Below are 24,132 nucleotides of genomic sequence, written 5' to 3'. Positions count from 1 at the left end.
AGCTCTATCAGCTTTTGGGAGACGGAGCAGCTGCCACCCTGAACTGTGCTGGCCAGATGCGTTTCACTGCCTCTTACCCGCCTTTCTTGCTCCTCCTCCAAAATAATCCTGCTCTGTGAACCATATTAGATACTCTGGGGTGTTTGAAGCTCCCCTATAGTGACTCTGTGTGGGAGTCTGGCAGTATCTGGGAACCCTGTGCAATCTCTTAACGATTTTTGTGTTCCTGCTGCAGTTTTAGGGTAGTTTTAGCTTCAGGGCCCTGCTGTGACTGACCCCCTGACTCTTGCAGCTGGTGACTTGTGTTTGGGAAGGCCCCTTAAAGCTTGTATTTTGACAGTATTGAATAGCTTGAGGTATTGAGGTGATTTCACTGCAGTAAAATACTTTTATTTACTTGCTAAAATATTGGTAGGCATGTAGCTCCATTACAAACCTCAAAAGGGTAGGAAAATGTAAACATGGACCTGTATTTCAGATTGACTTGTATTATCTCTTCAACCTCTCAAATCCTTACACATCTACACCATAATATTGAACTTGGGCAATCTAAAGTGAAACAGATTTTCCTTACTTGGAGGAACTGTAAGTACGAAGACTTGTTATTCGAGGTCCTGTAAACACAGTCATGCAGAAGAAACTTTCTTACCTTTCACTGGAAATTTAAATGTAAATTTAATATGTTGAATATTTTTATTTTTTTTTTAAATCAAGTACATATAATCTCTCCTTCTCTCTCTCTCTCTCTCTTCTCTCTCTCTCTCTCTCTCTCTCTCTCTCTCTCTCTCTCTCTCTCTCTCTCTCGTCTGAAACAGAGATTCATCCTGCAGTGAAACCCAATGTTATCAGGTCAACACCAAGCCTTCAAAGTCCAAGCTCAAAACGACTGCTTGCACCCTCCAATCACTCTTCATTAAGTATTTTGGGAAAAAGAAACTACAGCCATCATAATGGTCTTGATGGTATGTGAAGGAATATAAGGGAAATATTCTTTAAGTCTCTGACTTGCAAAACTCTCTGGACCTGAGATGACATTAAATGAGGGGGTACAGACTAACAGAAATGTAAGATATGGATAGCATGTTTATAGCATTGGTTCTTAATGCAATGAATGGTGGTGCTTATTCATTGAACATGGATATATTAATGCCATCTCTTAGAAAAAACTCCTTTGACCATTTTTTTTTTTACTAATCTTGATATAAAAGGATAAGAAAAGAATAAAACAAATTTGGTGAAGGCAGAGATGCAACATGTTTTATTTTGGCTTATTGCACTGCGTTTTTATTTGAAGAACTGTTTTGCAGAGATATGCAAGACCTTTTGGATTACTCTGTGTGAAATTACTTGATATATATCGGACCTGCTAGTTTACAGCCAATCTCTTTGCTAGTATGTGAATTGTAAACATGGCTTAGTCTGGATTCTCAACAGTGAGATTTGTAATAGAGGGAAAATAACTTCTGGCATCTTGCATCCCAAGACCAGTGTCACAGAGTCAGTTAAAACAAGAAGTAGTCCTGACAATAAGGACTGGTGGAAGGTAGGAGCTCCTTAGAAAGCGACTGTCCCTGCATTCATAGTACTTGCAGAGGAGGAAGGAAAAGCGGTGTCGCATAGGTACAGGAGAGGCTTTTCCTGTACACTGTGCAGTGCAGAGGTGATGTTTGAGCCTGGTGTATCCAGCCACTTCATCGCAGCATGGTGCAAACGGAGAGCAGATACGAAGCTGTGCAAAAAAATGATGGAAATCGGTGGGTAAGGCTAACTTTTCTCGAATAGTCTTAATTTTTTATTCTGAAAAGTGACTGTGTATTACTGATTTTTTAATGACTACCAAAAAGAAAGATTTTAAACTGGGACTGTGAGCAGTTTTACCACGTGTCCATGTAAGATGAGAATCCAGCAGGATATAATTTGTTTGCACTGAAAAGAAATGCATGCATTCCTGAACTGGTTTTTTGTGAAATGTAACTTTTGTAAGCCATTAGCTTATTTATTCTGTAATTGAATAAGGTTGTTGGGATTAGAAATCTGAAAGAAGTTAGGCTCTGAAATAAGACTGTTTGGGACATGATCTGTACAAAAGGGGTGACTGTCTTTTTTCATACTTTACAGAATAGACCGAGGTAGAAATGAGAAGGACTTGCCTTTTAGATGAACTGATAGAAATAGTGTTCCAAATACAGGAAGAAAAATTTGATCTGTCATCTTCCCATAACGATCATGTTTTTCTGTCATTGCCAATGCTATTTGTATCTTGCACTAAAAATACCTACTGTACGTTTATTAACACCTAGATAGAAATCACTACATACTTTGACAAAAAGTGGTTATTTAGTATACACAGAAGAGGGGATCACTTGGACCTCTGCTCAGTGTGCAAACAGCCATTACACAGTAGGCAAACAACATGCATAATAACAGAAGTTGTTTGGTGGACCAAGATGACAACCATGTGACTTGGAAGAAAAGATGATGACATTAATAGGCATAGCCATAAATGCTGAATTTCCAAGTTCTGCAGGGATGGTCTGGTAGTTGCTGCATGGGAATGGGAATCAATGCTGACCATTAGACCGGATTCTTCGTATGAGCTTTTAGCAATGAATGACTTTCATCTGGAAATAAAAATGATGTTACATTTCTACTGCAGAGAAGACTGTAGCAATAAGTTCAAGGTAAACATTATTGTGATTATGTCCCTCCATATGTCTCTATAAGGAGGCATGCTTGGAAGTCTTTAAAATTTTTCTTCTACTTAGTATGGATGTTCTCTTCAAAGTAAAGAGTGTATAAAACCAGTCATTAGCCACACTGGTTATTTTTTATCAAACAGTCAGGTAACTGTTAAGGCAGTTTGCACAAAATAACATCTAATTTGAAACATTAGTATTGAGAATGGTAATTCATTGCTTTAAGAGATAACTATTTCTGGTTATCTATTTTCTGTGAAAACATAACTTACTAGAAAGCATATATCCTAAATAACTGAAATCTATATTTTGTTAGTGTAAAAATGGCTATTTTAGTATTTTAAAATGTCTATTTTGGCTCTTGTCCTAGCCCCTTTCTTTAATTAAAAGCCTGAAAAGTGTAAATAAAGTGTAAAGAAAAAGCAGCAAACCAGTAGTAATGATACTTAACAGCAGAGGTCCTCTGTTCCTTTTGACTTAAAAACAATTACTGTAATATTTACCATTTAACTCCTTCTCTGGTTATTGGTAAATATAAAATACTTTTTTTTTGGCTCTAATTTATCCAGCTTCTCTTCAGTACACAGGAAAAACTCTGACCAGATCAATCTGGGAAATGGTGGTTTCTGTGTAATTGCACTGACAACGGTGTACTGTTTGTGCAATGAAAGGTTTCGCCAACCTCCAGAGTTTTTGTGTTACTATAAATACACAAAAAAAGCTTTTTTGATTTCAAAATACTATTGATTGTTGCAGGGTTTATTGCACTGTATCAATTAACAGTATCCAGAAAGCCAGCTATGGAGATGATGATACATTCTGTCTTTCAGTGCCTGCTTTGGTGAAATGAGCAAACAAAAAGGAGCACAGCAGGCTTATATTAAGTCATATCTCTTGCTGTTTTCATAATCTTAATGTTATTGACGGTGAAATGTCTACATGTTCAGGTTTGTTTTTTTCCAACAGTATTAGAAATTTGTTGTAAAGAAACCATATAAATATGTTTAAGATATACAATAATTTACAGCATTCAAGTAAATATCACTTAGGCTTATGCAAATAGATATTTAGATTGGCTTACTTAAAGTCAGTCTTACTGCCTAGGTGAGTTGAGTGCCATATTTTGACAGAATTTGTTATTAACAAAATAATAATTGATTCAGAAGTAAAGCAGTGTAATATGGAAATGGCATTTCTTTATGCCTGTATGGGGGAGTCAGGGAAGATTATGAGAAACATCATTAGTATTTGGTTTAATGCTTTTCAGGGTAATAAACAAGAACATGATTAGTATTTCTTAGAGAAGTCTTATCTTGGTTTGAGTCTTGATTTTGGCCTTTGCAGCACAAGTTTCCCTTTCATTTTTCCATGGATGAACCTCGAGCAAGAGTCTGGTATGACTGATAGGAGTGAGGGAGTCTGTCATTTCTGACCACTACTGCTCAATCTATATCAAGAATGATGAGGGAACTCATTTATCTCTTCATAAATGGTGGCACTTGTGCCCTGGTATCTTGCTATTAACTGATTGGAGTGTCAGTCCCTGGTCGCTGAGAGATAGTTGTAGTTGTATGTATGAACCCATGAATAAGGCATAGACGTAAGTAAAATTGCACTGCTTAAGCATTGTGTATCGTAACTGGATAGATAGAATATCTTGTAGTTGTTTGTGTCCTTTATTGTAGGAGGAAGACTTCTTCTGGGTGGTCTTAGAAAAGTGTTTTTCCTTTTCTTTTCAAACAATAGCAAATCTTGCATTCTGTAGGATGGAGTGAAAAACGCCAGAAAGCTTTTTTCCGTTCTGGAAAAAAATCACAGTACTTTGGGGAGCTTTTGTGTAATATGCATGCTGGTGCTTTTAACTACTTTGAGATGCAGTATTTCCATTGCTGCTGAAAATAAAGTCAATGTAGGGTATTTAAGTGGTTCTCAGCAGTGAAGACAGTCTCTTTCGAATGGGAAAATTCCATCTTCAGAAAATCACGACACTGCAGAATGTTACGTATATCCAGTTTATGACTGAAGTTGACAATGCGGAGATTTAGGTGTGACTGTAAAGTGCTTTGTAGATATTTTGATTCTGATCTTTAAATTACAGTGTCTGAAATTATTCCGAGCAATTACTTTCACCCACAAGCTACTTAACTGTGAGCAACAGTACATCCAAGTAGTCAAGTTTCACATCAGGCTATTGTTTTGGCAGGGTGAGTAATGATAATTTTCCTTATAATATTTGCAAAGATCAGGTAGAGGTATTTTACATGAGTATAATCTCTGTCAGCTGGCAGGTATTTCCTTACTTTTACATGCATCAGAACCAGAATATCCACAGGATATCCAAGATATTAACGTCACTAATGAGGTACAGAAATCGGTCTCTGCCTGTTGATACCATTTTCATGACTTGTGGGCAGAAATAAGAGAACCAGTGGTTCATAGCTGAAGGGACTTTAATCAACAGCCCTGATCCTCCTTTTCTCTTCCTCTGCCCAGACCTTTAATGCTGTATTTCAGGCTGAGATGTCCGGCTGCCTTCAAGAGATTTCTTTCAACAGTAAAATTTCTGTTCTTGAATATACTGAAGTATGCAGCTATATCTAAGAATAAGACTGCAATTGTGGGGTCTGTTTTCCTAGGAACCTGTACATCTCTGGCACAGCAAGATGAGAAAGTGACATGAGCAATTGGAAAAGAGAGAAAGACCTCAAAAAACCCGTACCTTCTCTCTTAGATGCTATTTTGGTCAATCTTTCTCTCTCTGCTTAGTTTTGGCTATTGAGGAGATAAGCAAGGAGGAAAGGCCTATATCTCACTCCTGTTTTTCCATGGGGAATTTGAGACTCTCCTTTGACAAACACATGAAAATATAAGCAGCCTAACTGACAAGCAGGGAGACTGGAGCCTTTCCTGCCCCAAATTCTAACGTGTGCTTCATCATAATAAACTTGACGTAACCCAATGTGAAAGTACATTAGAGGGAAGGAGTTTTCACTGTAGGATGGAATTTCTCAGCAGAGGGAGTTATTTTTTTCTCAAAGTTGTCTGATCATTGTCACAATACTATTTTTCGGTAGAAATGGAGATGTTCTACTGTGGTGGCAGGCTAGCAATTAAAAAACATCTGGCACTCGATGCATATTAATAAATTATAAACCTACCTAAATTGTTATAACCCTCATTTTACATACCAATAATTTCCAACAGAAAGAGAAGAAATGACATGTGATAACCAAGCTACTATGTGAATCCACTTCTGCCGTTTTTTCCATACTGAAACACAAAGTATGATCAATGTTGAATTGTGCATACCCACTCTTCACAAAAGTGAGAAACAAAAGTTATATATTGTTTCACAGTCAGTTTTTCTTCTGAAATTTACTTTGGGCATGTGCATTCTAGCTTTGGTCCTTGGTGTAGCCAGCAAATGTTTTGAAATACTTGGCTACAGGTCTGTTACTGAAATGTGTGCACTGATACCAATGGAAATGTGAGCATGGAAAGTAGATCTCTCTGGAAAAATTGATGTTGTATTACTGTCATTTACTGGAGAAGCAGAGGGCTACGGAAAGGGTGTTTATGACTCTTGGTTATTTCCCAGCATATATTACTTGAGCATTTATTTATGTCATGATATGAAATGCTTTATGGTAAAAGCCTTGTCATGCCTTTCTATACAGTCATTAAAGCCATCTCTGACCCTCAAGAGATTAACCTAACAACCTTTTTACCTTTGATTTTTGCAACTTGCACAAGAGTAGCCAATTTCTGTCTATTTTCACTGTCCAGTTGGAAGCAGTCATTTTAAGTATTTAGTAGAAGACTAAAATGCTCTAAAGCTTGCGTTTCTGTGGTCAGTATATTACTTGTTTTTGCAGAGGTACACATGATTATATCAATCATCTGTAGAACTAAGCTACTACATCTCATGTTTGTATGTCTCAAGCCATTTATTTTTTTTTTCTGTTTAAATGTTTGCATTATAAAAGAATGCTTTTCCTTAGGTTCATTTACAATGAGTTCATGATTCCCCCCTCCCCACTTTGGTCTTCATTCCTCCAACCCCAGTGATGCAAATGACGTTGTGACTTAGCCTGAAAAATAATCAACTAGGAGGAAAATATTTTTGTCCAAAAAATAGAAGAGAAATATACCTTTTTTTTTTTTTTCCCCTCTCAGAATTTCTTGAAGTTGAGAAAATGATTTATTGTCTTGCAATGATAAATGTGTGGTCATCATTTGCCTAAGTTGAATTCACATTACAATTATCTCCCGAGTATTCGAGGTTCTTTGATTACAAATAAAAGAACAGTCTTCCATTCTGTGTCCGAAGACTGCTCAAACTGCAGAGTGGTTTCTTTCAGTGGGTGAAGGTAAGCAGTGTGACTTCTCTATGATGAATTTGGTCACAGGAGGACTTGGGAGGAGCAAAACCATTTCTGCAAACCCATGTTTCCTTGAATTTCCTCTGAGAAAGAATTGTTCCTAAGCATTAGCTTAGCATAGCACTATGTTGGGGTTTTTAAAAAGATAGACAGCTACTGCTTTTATTTTGCCAAATCAAAACACAATTTCCATTCAACTGTAGTTCTCAGGCTTACTGTACCTTGTGCAGTGTGGGTTATTTACAAGGGTGCACGTACACTAGAAATTGAACAGGGGATTTTTTTTTTTAACTTTTATTTCCTTTTTTTCAAAAATGTCTCTTTGGATTTGTGAGGCTTCTTTGCCTACATTTGATTCACAAAAAGCACAAAACTAGAATTGTACTCATGCTTTGATGCACCACCTTGAGTGTGTAGTATGTCACTTACATTTTGTTGTACTAAGGAAATGAATGCTTATGGAAAGATTACAGCATTGTATCTCTGTATTCACCACTGTGACATGTGCTTCTGATAACAGCAGGGGTTGGAAAGAGCAAGCTGTGTGGGATCACAGATGGAGGAAAGGGCACTTCATTGTGAACTGCCCCATTTCTGCTGCTGAATCAGTGTTTCTTTTTTTACATACAGGTAATGTGTAGGCATGAAATTGCAGTAACACTGGCTTTTCTAATTGGCAGAATAAATCAGCTCTTAAAACAGCAAACAATAAGAACATCACTATAATTAAGTTAGCATTTAAACGACAATGCAGATAACCAGAACCTAATTCCAGGAATCACAACTTTCCCCTAGTATTATTTTAAAGAATTAAAGTTGCAGAAAGAGAATCCTGTCTGTTGGATAACAGGATTAGCAGTGTATTACCTCATGAATTACATGTTCTGGATTCGAGATCTGGAGTTCATACTTAAAGTGCTTCTGTGTCTGATTACTGTCAAGTAGGTTTATTTTTTGTAAGCTGTGATTGCAGAGCAATAGTTCTTAATGATTTTCATACATAATGCAATAGGGAACGCACCTTCAGAAAGTGCTTAGGCAGTGTAACTGGAAAGATCCTGCACTTGGGGAAAATGCTTTGTGATAATTTTGTACGTTTTCCTGCTTTTTGCTTTTCTCGTCTGTATATTGTTTCTCCAGTTTTTCAAATTTCTGTCTTGGGAGACTAAAAGTCTTCCTCAAATTAAGTCAAACTCATTCTTAGTATGATTATAGGATACATATATATGTATTATTATTATTATTTTTAATAATACTTCTGAAGTAACACTTAGTGTCACTTGTTCCATTGCTACAAACTGGTAGGAGAAAAACAATTACTTTTGGTTACTTAAAATCTTCATAACTCAAGTGGAGAAGAGATAATGAAACAGTCTTCATTTCTCAGCTTATTTCATAAAGTGGTCCATCTGGGGTGAAAAAGTTCTTTATAGTCTTATGTACCATCATAAGCTGAGACTGTTACTAGGATTAAACACCTCCGCTATTGCATGTCTGCCTTTATTTTCCACATGTCCAAATGATATTATCTTCAAGGATATTTATTCTGGAAGGTTTAGAAAAAGGGCACCTTTCACCCACTAGTATTGCTGATGATCCCATTAATACAAAAGAGAAAGATGAATATCAGATAACTAAGTTTCCTATCGGCAGAACCAAAGAATAGTACATATAAACATCACACATGAACAGCTGGAAAAGGACTGGAGTATTATTAAAGATGTGATTTCAGTCCTGGCTTGAATAACGCTTAAGAGGGGCGGCGGGGGGGGAGTTGCTGGGGAATAATAAGTAAACTTGAAATAATTCTGTAGCTGGCAACATCCCTTAGCAGTGCATGTTTTTCTGATTTAGCCTTAAATGGTTTTACAGTGGGAAATTTTATAGTCTCCTAGTGCCCATAAACAGGGAGAAACACTTGATTGGTCAATATGGTTGGAAAAGCAACTTCTAATGTGAAGAAATTTCTTTTTACAGCTTACTCATTTCTACTTAAGTTCAAATAAATACATTGTAGAAAGAGCATACGAGTGTGTTAGGCGGTTTCTGCCATTGGTGCATCAATTTCTCCACAATAAAAAACTTCTAAACATCTTGTCAGTACTGAAGTTGCATTTACTGTAATTTACTCGCATCACATCAACAAAACCCCTTGTTAGTGATGTAGTCTGACCATTTCTGTTTAAAGGGAGGTAATCTACTTCACTAGCACTTCATTGGCCATAAGGGGAGAATCATTCTCTCTCCGGGAGTTTTCCTTTCTACTGAAGAAGTGCAAGTACAAATTATTGCCTTGCACAAAATCATTTGCCGTAAGAACTCATTTATAAACCAAGTGCCCACTGCTGCTGGTTTCATGAGATGCGAGCATGATTATTTAAGTTCCCTAAGGCATTCTAAAACTTGGCAGATAAAGCTGAAAATCCAAAGTTTCGTTTTCTGTTCAGTTTAACACCAAGACGTTTATGGTTTTTAAATGAACTCTGTTGCATCAGCCGCATTGGACGTTGCATTTGTGCAGATCACTGCTGCTGGTTTCATGAGATGCGAGCATGATTATTTAAGTTCCCTAAGGCATTCTAAAACTTGGCAGATAAAGCTGAAAATCCAAAGTTTCGTTTTCTGTTCAGTTTAACACCAAGATGTTTATGGTTTTTAAATGAACTCTGTTGCATCAACCTGCATTGGACGTTGCATTTGTGTGCAGATCTTTTGTAAAACACACCATTTTGAATGCTGCATGACTGCCTTTTTAATAGGAAGCAAGGGCTTTCTTCCTTAGTTGCCTTAATTAAAAGCAAAGTTTTCCACAGAATTGGCTGGTGTGTGTTCCTGCATAAACATTGGTCAGAATCCTGCCAGATCAAGGGGTAATTATTTTCTGGAAGGTATCAGTGTCTCCTGAGTTCTAAAATCTGCATATTTGGCTATTAGAGTATGTAAGAGTTTAAATTGTATGACAATTACATCCTGGTTAGTAGTCTGCTAGATCCCAGAATCTTTTGACTATGTCTGCTTACTAAACACTTCCTTCTCTAGCTTTTTATTTATGGATGTACTCAGATCTTTCTAAAAGATGTTTGGCAACTTAGATGATATTTCAGTATCTACAGCAATATAAGCTAAGAAAAAAATATGCAAAAAATGGAGAATGTTTTTAATGAACGATATAACACAGAGATATTACTCTACAAATATAACAGATCTTTCTTCACTTCTTTGCTTGGTTTTATTAATAGGTTATCAATATAGTAATACCCTGGAGTTAACAGCTGTTCGCTTTGCATTAAACATGTCTGTAAAGTATTCTGGAAAAATATACTGTTTAACTGCCTCCAGGGACATTCAGCTCTCCCTCAGTTCCCTTTAGGGAGATACTCTCTCTTTCACTCAGTTGTCTGTGGCACTGAGAGGGTGGCTGAGTATTTTGGGACAATCGTGGCTAAGCATAGTTTTTATAGATTTGGCATATAAAGCTATGCCAAAAGCATAGCACCTCTGAGTAAGAGTGAAGATTTTATTACTGTAGTATCCAAGTATAAAAAGTACAGATATTTGTTTGTTAGCTTTGATCTTTTGGGGGGTGACTGGAAGTGCGGTGTAATGTATCTTCTCTATACTTCAAGAGAGAAGAAGCCCTATCCTTTTTGTTTAACCTGATAATTCTGCTTAAGTTGAGGATTCCTCAGGAAATGCAGTTGTGGTCTTGGAGATAGGTTGGTGGGTTTTTTCTGGGTAGTTGGGCTTATAAACAGAATGAGTCTTTGTCTCAAGAGTTATTCAGGTGGTTATACCTCTGTGAATGCAGTCTCTGGGTTTTCTCAGGAACATTCAGGTCCTGAAACGTTATTTCACTGGCATGTCAAAAAATTAAACAAACTTGTAATAACAAAAATAACTTCAATGTGAAGATAAAAATTGAACAGATTATAGACTACTTCACTCTACTGTGATCCTCTCTTGCTTTATAACGGTGCCAAATATATTCAGGTATCAAGAAACAGTAGACTGTCACAGTACTTAATTTTTATACTGTCACTTGCCTGGAGGACTGCTGGCCTAAATGTATTTTTACATATGTAAGTTTTTGTGTAAAAAGAGAGGAAAAAGGGGCTGGGAGAGGAGTTCACAAGTGAAATATTTGTGGCTTTAGGGAGGTTTTCACATTACAGAACCTTTATCAATAGGAAGCTGTTGATACCTGTATTGATACTTATTTTTTTTAATTTGATTTCATTAAGGATGAAGACTTGTATAAATGTAAATGTAAACTAGATACAGAAATTACTGCTGAATATCAGACTGAAGTTTCTAAATAGTTTGGGATGTTTAAAATGGCTTGTCTTTGTTTCTATCAGTGCTTGAACTGTACATTCAGACTGGTTAAGATGACTCCTCAAAATGAAGGAGAAACCAGTTTGAGAGTGTAATTACCATTTTTTCAGAAAGAGATGTGCAGCTGTTTTTTCTCATGTCCTTTTGATCTCTAATATTATTTTAAACAATAACAAAACCCCTGGAGAATTCTTTGTGTAAGCAATGCCGGTTGGGATCCCCATAAGAATCGCAATTTGAAATCAGGGCAAGAATAACAAACTCATTGTAATTATTGTACATTTATCTCATTTGTAGAATTGAGACTCTTCTGATTCAATTCATGGAGAATTGGGTACATTTTGCCCAGAACTGCATGTAGCATTGTTAAATGTGTGCCCAGAACTGCTTATAGTGTTGTTAAATGTCTTTTCCTTAAGAACTCTGTGTACTGTAGCCAATACTATGTCTTACCGAAATTTTTAAGCAAGTCTATGAGATTGCTAGTAGCATCATCTTGCATCTTACAGATCAGCAGTGAATTTTCTTGCAGTTTTTTTTAACTGTTTAGGAAGATGTTTAGTTACTGAAGTTATACTGCTTTGAAAAAGAATATGGCTGTAATATGACAAGTGTAGTGTTTTGAAGCAAAGAGGGTGAGATTTCTGTCCTTGAATCTGAGAGTGGGAGGGGGAGGCAAACCTAATTTAATTTAAACAGCAGGGTGAAATTGATGTTAACTATGTTGGCCTAGTAGTGATTCCTCAGCAATTTTTATGTAACTATAACCATGAGTTCAGTTGACTAACTCTGGATTTATCATACAGGGAGAATAATAAAGATTTCTGGATGTTACACTTCCCAATATACCTCTTCAATTTCAAACTGAGGATCTATCTCAAAATTCTTAGGAAAAGGATTGTCTAGTTTAATAAAGCTTATTTGAATGGGAATAGTAATAGAATTATGCTGATACTATTTGTGTTTTTTTCTGCAGAGCTAATCCTCCATGTTAAATGATGCCATATGTTAAAAGCAAAGTGAAAAACCCCACATCTTGAAACATGAATTATGAATTAGTTCCATTTTTATGTTTTCTTGCAGAAGAGGATAATTAAGCAAAGAGAATGAGTGCAGTTAACAGCACGCTATAGTGTGCTGTGTATTTTGAGGACCGGTGAGGATTCTCATGCTCGTTTCATGAGAAATCTTTCCAATCTCTGCATTTCTGACATGTTCATTGTTGTAGCTGAACAGTAGCATCTTAGCCTTCAGGGTGAGCATCAGAAAATAGGGCTTCTATAGATAAAGGCAACACTCTAATATGCTGTGGTTCTTTTGTTTTTCAGAATCATCCAGCCATACAACAAGAACGATAATGGTAAGTATAGAGGAGATTATAAGTATCAATTATCTATAGATGTGATTTTTCCTTTAAAAACAAAGTGGATATAGTAGTATCCTAAGCCATTGGCATGGTTTTTTTTATAGAGTCCAGTATCACGATAGAGATAAAATGAGTCTGTCTGCCACCGCCTTTCACAGGAAATCTTGGAAAAAAGTGGGAGGTTGAATAGCTTAAGAAGTACCAGTGCTGTCAGTTTGAATAGGTGAAAAATCCAGTTACAATTCTGTGTGTTATGTGTTTAAGTGATTTTTGATTATGTGAAATTAATGTTGACAAAATCTCTTGCATTCTGCGTGTATCACATGTGTCAGAGTACATTTAAAGTTCAAAACAATAGCTGAGTAATTTCTTGCGTCACATTCCTGTGAAGCTGGTTTCTGGTTTACCCTGAGAGTTTGGGTTCCAGAAATAGAGAAATGTATAGAAGGACAGATACATCTTGAAAAATGAGATTGAAAAGTTTTATGTATAAAAATGATGTGAACTTAGTATCTATCTTGGGTTTTTATAGGGTGAGAAATCTTACCAGTCTCTTTCTGTTTCAAACTCCTAATAAAAGTTAGATAAGGACTGAACAAAAATTCACCTAAAGAAAACCTTTCTGTGACTGGGAATGATTCATGCCTATCCTGTAGATATTTGGGGAGAGGGCTATCCACTTTTGGAAAAAGACCAGTTTTTGAGGTGAGTTTTGAAATTTTAGAACAAAACCCAACAAAGCGTGATGTGAGCTTGTTGGGTTTCATTCCTACAGTTTTCAGGGTGTCTCTTCAAGTTTATTACCTCTTCTGTTTGTACAGCATTTGTGGGACATGTAAATTCCCACACAGATACTGGATTCAACAGAGGACAAAGGGTAAATATAGTTCATTGCCTTTATCATCAATAGTCATTAATAATCCAGTGCAAATGGATAATAAATAGGTAAGGACTACAGATGAGAAAATTTCAAAATAGGAGAGATATGTCCGGAAAAAGTGATGTTTCTGTTTTCTACTGGATGTGATGTAATCCTTCTTTGTCATTAATTTGCTTTAAATAGACCAATTTCAAAATAAAATGCTTAGTTATTCAAGTGTGTTCCTCTGCTATAAAATTTTGGAAGGGACTGAAAAATTTTCAGTGTTTTTCCAATTCTGCATTCGTGTCAGGAAAAGAGGTAGAGGTTAATGCTGAAGTTGCTGAAAACTCCACTCTTAATTTCCCTTTATTTTTGTTCCCTGTTAATTTTACTCTGAAGATAATACATTTTGTCACTCTCTTTTCTGCATTGATGTATCAAAACAGCTCTAAAAACTGACTTGAAGAAATGGGGGTTTTACCTATATAAATTTCTCCTCAAACCAAAACATGACCAAACTTTAAAGAGATAAGAGAAAGGTTTTTAAATAACTTGAGTTCTTGAGGTTCCTGTTGTGAGCCTCTCCAGACCTCTCTGCTGACAACTCGGATTGCCCAGACTAATGGTCTGCAGTCAGTGTGCAGTAATTGTCCATTGCACTTCAATAAAAGTAGAAGTAAAAATAAGTATTCTGCTTAGTGTGAAAAGGTTATAACAATGTGTCCACTCTTCTCTGCAATTAAAACATAACTGGATGTTTAATGGAAAATTTCTTAGTCTCCAATGAGTAGGTAGAATATGTCAGTAAAGCCAGAAAATATACTATTCCTTGCATTAGAAACAGTATGAGATTGTCTATTCAATACAGGTATAGTAAAGCAATACTGCTGAGATTGATTTTTTTTTTTTTAATGACTACTGCAATAAATAATTACTCTGAAATAGTCCCCTTTTTCTGACTGATTATGGTTAATATTTTAACAGATAAAAAGTTAAAGCCTGATCTTTAGTCAATCAGAATGTGAGATGTATAGCAGCAATTCTGTGTACTGCCTCAGATGCTTTAATGTAAAAAAGCTTTTGTCTTACCAAGGCGAAGTATTTGAACTCCTTTTAAGATGCATTTATAAGTGGTGAAATAACGTAAGTAAGGCATTAAATCTGATCTTGTCTCTGAAGATTCAGATTTATGTTAAAATCAAAGCCAATGATGGATACAGTGTGCTTTGCTAAGGAAAAGGAAGTGCAGTTTTTCTGAGGACGTTACAAGACTTCTCCTTCTGTGTTTAAATTCAATGACGTCTCCCTATTTTTTGTTTGCAATTCTTGTTCATAAAAATAAAAACATGGAATATTTTTTTAAGGGTATGTGTGAGGGGAGGAGGAGGGAGGGGATCTTCTGTGTTTTAACTGTAAAATAAATGTCCTCTTACTCTGTGGATAGACGCCTAGGTTATTTTTTGATTACTAATTTACTGATTTATATAAACAGATATTTACTTCAAAATGCTGCTTTTAAAGACATGGTTTATTTGGAGATTATATAGCTTTTGTGTAACTTCCATGAAATACAGAGGCTATAAACATAGTATTTTAACCTAGATGCTTTGGAAAGTCAACTGTTGTCTTTTTTAAAAATTATTTTTCCTTCCCCTTGCACAGAAAAGTCATTAACTTCGATTTTCAGCATTACATCTGTTCTAGATGTTTTGTAAAAGGTTTGATAGCAAATCAGGAGGTTCAGAAGTAATACTTGTGTTGACTATTTGGTTGATTTCTTGTATATGATCTGTTGTTTGAAAATCTTTCTTTTAATAGCCTTTGGATTTCTTAAATTAAATTCTATACCCAAAATGAATGTGTGCCTGCATGTTAGTATCAATGTTTGTGACTCCATGCTGTGTGGAGACTGTGTTTCATAATTTTTGCATTCATCTCAAATCTCTGTGAAAAAGCAAACTAAACCAGCCCCAAAACTTGATGCTTATTAGAGGTATAATGCTAATGCCTTTGCAAAGAAGAACGCTTCAGGTGTGGCAAAGCAGAATCAATACCTGATTTAAATGTAATATAATTCTACACTTATTTTACACTATATCCTGTATAATTAGGTCAATGCAAAATATATTGAACCAATTAATATGGATTATTTTTATTATCAGTCCATGTGAGCATGCATGATTTGTTGTAATGATTTTTTTTTCAGTCCATGTAGTGAGCCTTTTTGCTCAATTTGATTTGATTTGATTTTTTAATTGTGACAAAAATTTTGAAAATGCTAATTTAAGGCAATGGGAATTTTTTCCTTTTTGAAAGGCTAGGGAAGAATGTAAGAGATTATGAATTCAAGTCCACTTAGGAATTTATGATAATCCAGTTAAACATTCTTTCAGCCACAGCATGAACATTCACCATTAGTTTTTACACTTATTATGCCTGTTGGAGTTATGTATTTATTTCAAAACTGGATGTCTTTTCAGAATTTTCAGTGGCTCTCAATGAATAAATGCTTGGCCACCTACATGCCAGTACAAATTGAGAAACTTATAGACAGGAACCTCGACTGTGATTTGAGATCTGAGCCCCATTTCTGAATTTATACAAGATTCCTCTCTTGACTTTCCAACATGCATCATAATATCCTTGTGCTTGAAATTCCTCTGGGAACTAGTAAGGATAGGAGATTTACCCTATTAAGTTGCCACTTTAAGGTGTTTGTGAAGTATCTTTGTAGTTGTCTTTGGAATAGTATCCAAACTTTGTTGGAATGGTAGCTGCCACTACAGCACATATCGTGTGTATAGTGATGCTATTACAGCTGATTCCTGTTTCCCAGACACAGCAAAGCCTTATGCCTCATGCAGCTTGTATTGAAAGACCTGGATTTACAGTTAAGTGACTGATTGAATTAGTAACTCTGTGTAGCCTCTTCCAGAAGATTTGACAGAGAAACACATTCTTATGTAGCTTCTTCATGAAAGGGACAATTACATTCATTGAACATTGGAGGTGTCTCAGTTGCCCACTGGGAAATGAATGTTTGTGTATGGAAATGGAACATCCATGCCCCTGCTAGGTGGGTTTTGATGAGCAGCACTTGCAAGCAGCTCTCAAAAATCAAGCTGTGCACCAGCCTGGGGGAGAAGAACCTGAGAATGGTGCGCCCAGAGAAATGTTTTATCAGGGGACAGGTGAAGCTGTGAAGACATTAAAACAAATGGTCTTCCCATAAACTCCTCCTTGTTGAAGACCTTGAAAAGATTACCTTTGATCTCAGAGGTCTCTGAGGATGCATTCATTCTGCAGCATGGACACCTCCTGTTCAGCATGTGAGACTCTTCCCAGAGATAACTCTGTGCTGACTTAAATATTTGTGCTCTTTATTGGATGTAACATTGCCTGAACCAGAGCTCACTTAGCCTTGCGAGGTTTTTCTTTCAAGTGCACTCAAAGATAGGTTTTCTCATTATATCTTTTGGGCATGGAACAATTTTGTCCTAGAGGTACAAGAGATCTCAATGAATGTACCCAGATGGAGATGAGGAAAAACTTGGGAGAAAGGAGTCACTCGGCACAGAGGAGGATTTTTCCAACATGTGGTTAGCAAACTCTGGGGAAAGCTCCTGCTGCTCAGGTCCTGCTCTGTGATCTGCCACTGCTATGCAGACTCTTAATATCAGTGGGTTTGTTGCAAAATCACAGCACAGCTTATTAGTGATGTGCAGTCAAAATCAAAATGCCAGCTGCTAATTGCACACAGCAGTGTTATGATGAAATTATTGGAGCTTTCTGCATGCAGAGTTTTTGAATTAATAGGACTTCTGTGGTAGTACAGGTAGTATTCCTGAGGCTTTCATAACCTTTCCAGTGTAACTGTGTACTAGAAGGGGAAAATTTAAAATCGTTATAATTTAAAAACAAACAAACAAACAAACAAAAACCAAAACCCAAACATTTAAAGAGTACTTTGTATGAAAGGTCATTTTGCTTTTGGTGTTGATATTTAGTATGATAGTGGCATTGAATGCTCATTTTTGTACACAGTGGTAAGTATATCTTGGAGAGGAACTGATTATCTACTCAAGAACTTCCAATTGTTTTGATTAACTAGAAATTAAAGATAATGTGGTCCCTAGCACAGACTGGAGAACAATGATCTTATTTTCTCTTGTCCTTAAGTGAAATGTAATTAACTTCTTCAAATAGCTTGAAAGGACCAGGGGAGAAGGGAGATAAAAGAGAAAATTCTAACCAATATGATGCAACAGAAATGAGATTATATTGTTATCCTTGCACCATTTTCTTTAATGTTATCTCTTGCCTGGAATAAGAGTGTTAGGGTCTAATAAAAGTAGACAAAACAGAAGTTCAGAACTAGTTACAAGATCTGTCTCTGCCAGGGGAAAAAGTATTATGAAAAAAGACATACTTTACCCATCAGGCGTAATTGTTCTTCAGAGTTTATGCCATAAGAATTATACTTTTTGTACCTTGTACGTTTCCTGAACATTTTTTTGCCTGCTTGTTTTCTTGAGTAAAGGAAACATTCAGTGGTATATTAAAAAAGAGCCTGGGGAAAGATATAGACCATTATATTTGATAACTTAAACCCATTTCTGGGTTCACAGCGAAAAACTGCCATTTGAGCCCTTGAATGTTCCACTTTAACATATGGCGCTGGCAATTGCCAGATAAAAATAATTAGTGTGAAATCTGATGTATGGCAGTGTTTTCCATGCATGAATTTTTACTCACTTTTTGAGCACTATCCACTTTATATTCTAAGAGATCATCAGTTAAATACCTTTATGAATGTCTAATTTTATCCAAACTGTGTATTTTATCCTGAATTTATTCCACATAACAGCTAAATTACTTCTAGTAGCAAGTCCTTCAGTTCTTCCTCCCCATCAAAGCCAATACACAAAAATATGGGAAAACCAAACTGCAGTCTAGATGCTGAATGAAAAAAAACAGAAAAAATGGGCAAATATTTAGAGGGACTACAAAGATAGATTTACAGCCCTATGTGCCACAGCAACTAAATTCACCATAAACCTTGTTTGTCTCTAAGACAAAGGTAAATAGTTTAGCTCTAAGAAAGAGTTATGTGTGACTCACTCATATTTAATGTCTTGTTGCTCTTGTTTTTTGGTTTTGTTATGTCAGATCTAAGGAATCATAGAAGAGATTGTTCAGTTATTTGCACTAAAATAATGAACACTGGAATTTTTTTGTTGAATGTATGAAATTTGTCCTACTGGAGGGAGCAAATGGTGTGGATCAGGGTGTGTTGAAAATTGTGGCTTATTGTGAATATAATGCATTGAATATGAGTGTAAGAATTGTGCAGAAGAAATAAGGCCCTTGTTTATTATTTTTGGCTGTTATGTTTTTATGATGTGATTTAAGAGATCAGTTTTGTGTTCTGTTCTGCTAGTCTTTGTGGATGCTACTAGCCCTTTCCTTACTCGGTGACTGTGGAATTGGTCCCCTAATTAGAGGGTACTCCCATGAATGTGCACCATTGTGTGCATTTTAGGAGTATTACAAAAATGCTGTCAGTAATGTGGAATATTGGTATTATTTCACAAAGAAAATAGTACTTCCTCCTGAGAAAATGTGATGTTGAATCCATGTGAGAGAAAGTGAGTAAACTTTCATCTTTGTATAATGTCTTCTGTCATGTCTGTTTTAATCAAATAGTGTTATTAGTTGGTCCTGCTGATAATCAACTAAGTGGGAAACAAGACTCAAATTTCCGGGATTAATATGTGTGTCATGGGTTATTCTTCCAAAATGTTACCCATAGAGGATACAGAAAAGATTATTTTTACTCTCTCCTTTTCATATATCAGAAGGCAGCTTCTCTCATTAGATCTGAGTACTTGCTCTTGTTGCACAATTATTCCAGGTAAAGGTTTAGTGGAAAATAATGCATCATTTTGTGTTTAATGTTATCTCTATTAAAATGAATGCATATGTAATGCATATATAATGAATGGTGAGTAAACCTAAGAACCATGGAATCAGCAAGGTGATATAAACCTTTGTTATCCTGCTTCCATTTAGGTTAGCAGCAAGACCAAACCACTTGTCCTATTCGGTGACTTTTATTTAAAAAGAAAGGCAGGTGGAGTAAGGACCTATGAAGTGAGAAGTATGGATTATTTTTTTTTATTAGATTAATGCCATACTTGGATTAAAAAAACAAGTTTCATATCTCATTGGTTGGGATGCTGGGTTTTGCTCAGAAGATGTGAATTCTCTCCTAAAATCAACGGGTTTCTGTTGCGGAAGTGCTTAATTCCTGGCATTGATTCATGCCTCAATTTCTCTTTGTATAAAATGGCATTAGCAATAGTTAATTTAATTTTTAAAGAGCTTTAAGACCTGTGGATAAAACAGGTCAATGTGCACAAGGTGTTGTCTACCCACCAGGTACTGTTTGAGGAAGACTAGCTGGTTTTTGAGAAGGATGTTGTGTGTAGGCTACCCTTTACAGCAGAACTAGTTAACAGAATTATGCTTAGTCTCAGGCAAATCTGTTTCCCTTTTATTATGATTTCAGCATGCTGCTCCCCATGTTCATATGACTAATGGTAGGGCCTTGCAAGCCAGTGCAAGTGCCATTAAGACAAGCACCATTCCAGTGATCAAGAGACAGAGGCAAAATTGGCTTGATGCTTCAGATGATGGTTTCTTTATAGCTACGGAAGAGACCAGGTAAGAGAAATTAAATATAAGCAGGGAATGAGGCTTCACTGCGTAAATGTTCTTGATCCACTACTTGAATAACAGTTTTTGACGTTAGTGTTTGAGGTTGCATTACAGTGAGAGCAATGTTACATCAAAACATACACTCAACTTTGCATCTCTTGCATGCTAACATTATCAGTATTTCATTAATAAGACGTATTCAGTCAAGGATACTTCTCTGTGGCAAAGATTAGAACTTCTTAATTGTTGTTAATTGTAGTTCATGTACAATGAAGTTTAAGGCACTTGTGATCATTCAGCAAAATGTAAATGCATCCACAATGTAGGTTATACTCTAAAATTTTCAGAACTTGAAAAATATATAGCACACAACAGAGAAACATACAGCAGATAGCATCTTTTCCAGGCTAGAAATTTGTTTCCTTTAAAAGGAACGAAGATGATAATCTTTGTCAGTCTTTCATTTACAGATCAATTGGTAAAATTTAGTGAGCTTTTGCTTTTCCCAGTAGAGCTTGATATCATGGAAGAGTTGCTAGTTTTCTGGAGGCTCCTCTGTTCTTTTCTTCCCCTGTTAAAATCTGGCCATTCACTGATTTAAGTCGGACTAAGACAAGAAGTTACACTCTGTTTTTGTAGGCTGTAGTTGCCGGGCCTGTTATTTAGAAACCTTTAAAATCTTGCTTAAGCAAGTAATATCAGAGTGCTCCTCACTTCTGTGATTATTTCACAAGCCTAGAAAAGCTGGTAGTTGAACAAAAATGTAAATAAAAAAATGAAGGAAGAGAGAGAACATATGTAAATATAGAGTTAACCAAGGAAAATGTGCATAGTCCCGCTTGTGATAGATTCAGCTAGGGAAGTCCAAATACTAGTACGTGACAATTTAGTGGTTATTTCAAGATCAATTAAATATAGCACTACATTTTTCTTTTGTATGAGGAATGCGACAATTCAGAGAGAGTGGTAGGAGGATGATGAAGTCTTAGGCATCTGATATCTAGCCCAGATTGATAGCATTCACTGTTTTGAGAACTGTTTGATGCAAAGAGCTTAGTAGTATCAGACTAATCCCTAGTGATTATACCCTCACAGTGAGACTGGTAACCTTTCAAAGTTTTAGAATATCTTTTTTTTCTTTTCTCCCAATTATGGTAGAGAAGTGCCTGTCAAGGGATGAGTTGAGTCCTATGCTGACAGTGTCTGTCTGTCTCCCACTGATCTCAGAGGTAGCCCAGACAGCTGACCTGGACTAGGTGTTTAAATTCTAGGTGATCAAAGTATGGTGAGATGGGTCCTGCCTTTGCAAATCACTCATCTGTGACAGCCCTGCCTGTTCCCATCCTAGGAAATCCCTCTCCCCACTCCCATGGCTGCAGACCCCTTACCCGGCCCAGGCAACAAGGCAGAACTTGCACTGTCTCCCCCTCCACACCCGCAGTGAGGGGTAAAGGTGGGGCTTTAGTCCTCAGGACTCTGCATCTGCTGCTCTTCAAATCATTGAAAGTTTAAAGAGTAACATTTGAAATCTCCTGATATGGGGAATGTAGGGCAGTTAGACCTCATCGATACTCCCTCAAACAGGGAGATGCCCAAAATGTCACGGTGCGTCACCCTGGCGGGTGCTGAAGAAACACAGCAGGGAATGCCCACGGGCTGGTGTGGGTTGAGCCCCCCCAGTACAGCCCGTTCCAGTCTGACAAGAGCTCACCCTGTAGGTTCGGTGCCAGTACGTATGGATGCACCTGCCTTCTGTGATAGCAACACACCAGGAGTATTAGTGCCACACTCACATTAATCTTCAAAATGATAACTAATGGGAGACAGCAACTTTTTGTCCTTTCAAACTCTGTTTCACGTGAGATCTGTTCCTTCTCTCTCACAGGGGTTTTCCTTCCCCCCCCCCTTTTTTTTTTTTTTTTTATTCCTGTCCTCATCTCATCCCCATTGATTCCTTCCCTGCCTCAGGCATGCTTTCTCCTTTCTAACTTTTTCCTTTGATCCTTTGATTCCCTCCACCTTTACTCCAAGATTATTTAGGAGAGACGATGTAGCTTGTTCTCCTCTCAGCTCTCACTTGCCTCCAGCCTTTACAGCTCAAAAAGGAAAGCACTGCCTGGTTCTGCTGCTAGGAATGCACTGATGCCCAGGACGACAATTAAGTGCTCTGCTCTTTGGGGGAAGAAGAAGGAAGAGGGAATAGATGCTAGTCCCTGACAGCCAGCCTGTCCTGTGGCAGGAGTTCATGTAGCTAAGCACGGCTGTGACAGGGTTGAGTGCCATATAATTGCAATGGGAAGAGATACCCAGGGAGGAGATGCTGTAAAAAAGCAGCACACGATTTATCCAGTCCTGCCATAGAATAGGGAAAAAAAAAAAAATAAAAAAAATTCAATTGCCACTTTGCAGCCATTAGATGTTTAAATGAGTTCTGAACACTCAGCTTGGAAATAATCACCCCATTTGAGTCAAGGTAACGATGTGTTCTTTAGGGCACTTGTCTCATGCTGCATCAGGATCTGGTCTGTTTTAGCATGTATATTTGTTCATTAAAAATAGATGTAAGACAGACACATGCTAATTACAGAAAAAGGAAAAAATATTTTTCAGTATAATGTTTTGTTTGCAACAGTCCATAACGATTTTCATTTCTCTGTCCTAAAACATTTTTGTTTGTCTGTGAATTAAAGTTTAAGATGCATATTTCTATAACACATCAAGTAGGGAGTCTAGAGGGTAAATTTTCTCAGACATATAGCTAAAAAAAAGTTATAATAGTGGGTTGATATTATCTGAGAAAAAAAATTTAATGTTGCTGCTAAACTAAACGAGGTGCCAGTCTGTTTCAAGCCAAAGATGCACATCAAGCCAAAGATGCACATGAGCATTCTAAATTTCATTATCCATCAATAGGTAAGGTGCCTGTAGCTCCATTTTAGAAGATATTTTTAAAGAAATTATTATCATCCTTTGCGCGTCTGATCTAATTGCTCACCAATTCGAGATACTTGTAGCAATGGATGAGTAGGGAGCTAAATATTGGAGCAGTGAAAATAATTGTGGAAATTGTGTATTATCTAAGCTTTCCAAGGTCACCCTTGGAGTTACCCTAGAATTTTAGAGCAGTGCCCTTCGCTCAGGCCACAGTTCAACAGTGCCTGCAGGTACGCTTAAAATTTAATGTGAGCATATGTATCATTGAAACAAAAAGACTGGAGTTTACATCTGGAGTTCAACATATTTTAGGTTTTGATCTGTTCTTCAGAGTAGAACAGGAATGTACTTTATATCAGTTGTAATGTGCATCCTCATGCATTTCAGCTTTTTTTGAAGTTGTAACTATTTGAATGCAGTTTCTTCTACTGTTGTGTATCAGTATCTCCACATCTGGGGAAAAATGCCAGCGTAATTCACATTTGTATTCCCTTCTTTCTAAGCCCAGAGGCTCCTGCAAAGCTGGGCTGCACATTACCACAGTCCTGAGCCCCAGTCGTTACAGCCCCTGGCCAGTTTGGGGAAAGGACAGAGTGCGTTTGCATCAGCCTACATATTAGTGCCATGAATGAATCACCCATATGCTTTTCTTGATTAATCTGTATCTATCTATCTATATATATATATATATGTAGATCCCCTTCCCAAATACCTATCAGCATACTCAGTGAATTTTGCCAATAAAGGTCCCCAGTTTTGTTATTTCATCTACAGTGACAAACTGCAGTCTCCATTCAAAAACCTTCCTGATGCCTGTGTGAGCCCAGCTCACTTGGG

At 36.8% G+C, this 24,132-nt stretch overlaps 1 protein-coding gene across 1 annotated transcript in view; it reads left to right on the top strand.

The window, feature by feature from the left end:
* The window catches only part of LOC104161494 (metastasis-associated protein MTA3-like), a gene marked incomplete at its 5' end in the record, with an annotated part of 81,400 nt that overhangs the window by 43,517 nt on the left and 13,751 nt on the right, over window positions 1-24,132 (top strand). The window contains 3 exons of the mRNA XM_009699956.1: window positions 816-962; window positions 12,742-12,773; window positions 20,213-20,367. Of these exons, the coding sequence (XP_009698258.1) occupies window positions 816-962; window positions 12,742-12,773; window positions 20,213-20,367 (334 nt within the window). The remainder of the gene's footprint in view (window positions 1-815; window positions 963-12,741; window positions 12,774-20,212; window positions 20,368-24,132) is intronic.

This window comes from Cariama cristata, unplaced genomic scaffold (genome assembly GCF_000690535.1).
Source record: "Cariama cristata isolate BGI_N322 unplaced genomic scaffold, ASM69053v1 scaffold10875, whole genome shotgun sequence".
Classification (NCBI taxonomy): domain Eukaryota; kingdom Metazoa; phylum Chordata; class Aves; order Cariamiformes; family Cariamidae; genus Cariama; species Cariama cristata.
Note: the sequence above shows the minus strand (reverse complement) of the source record. Positions and strands in the feature narration are given on the sequence as shown.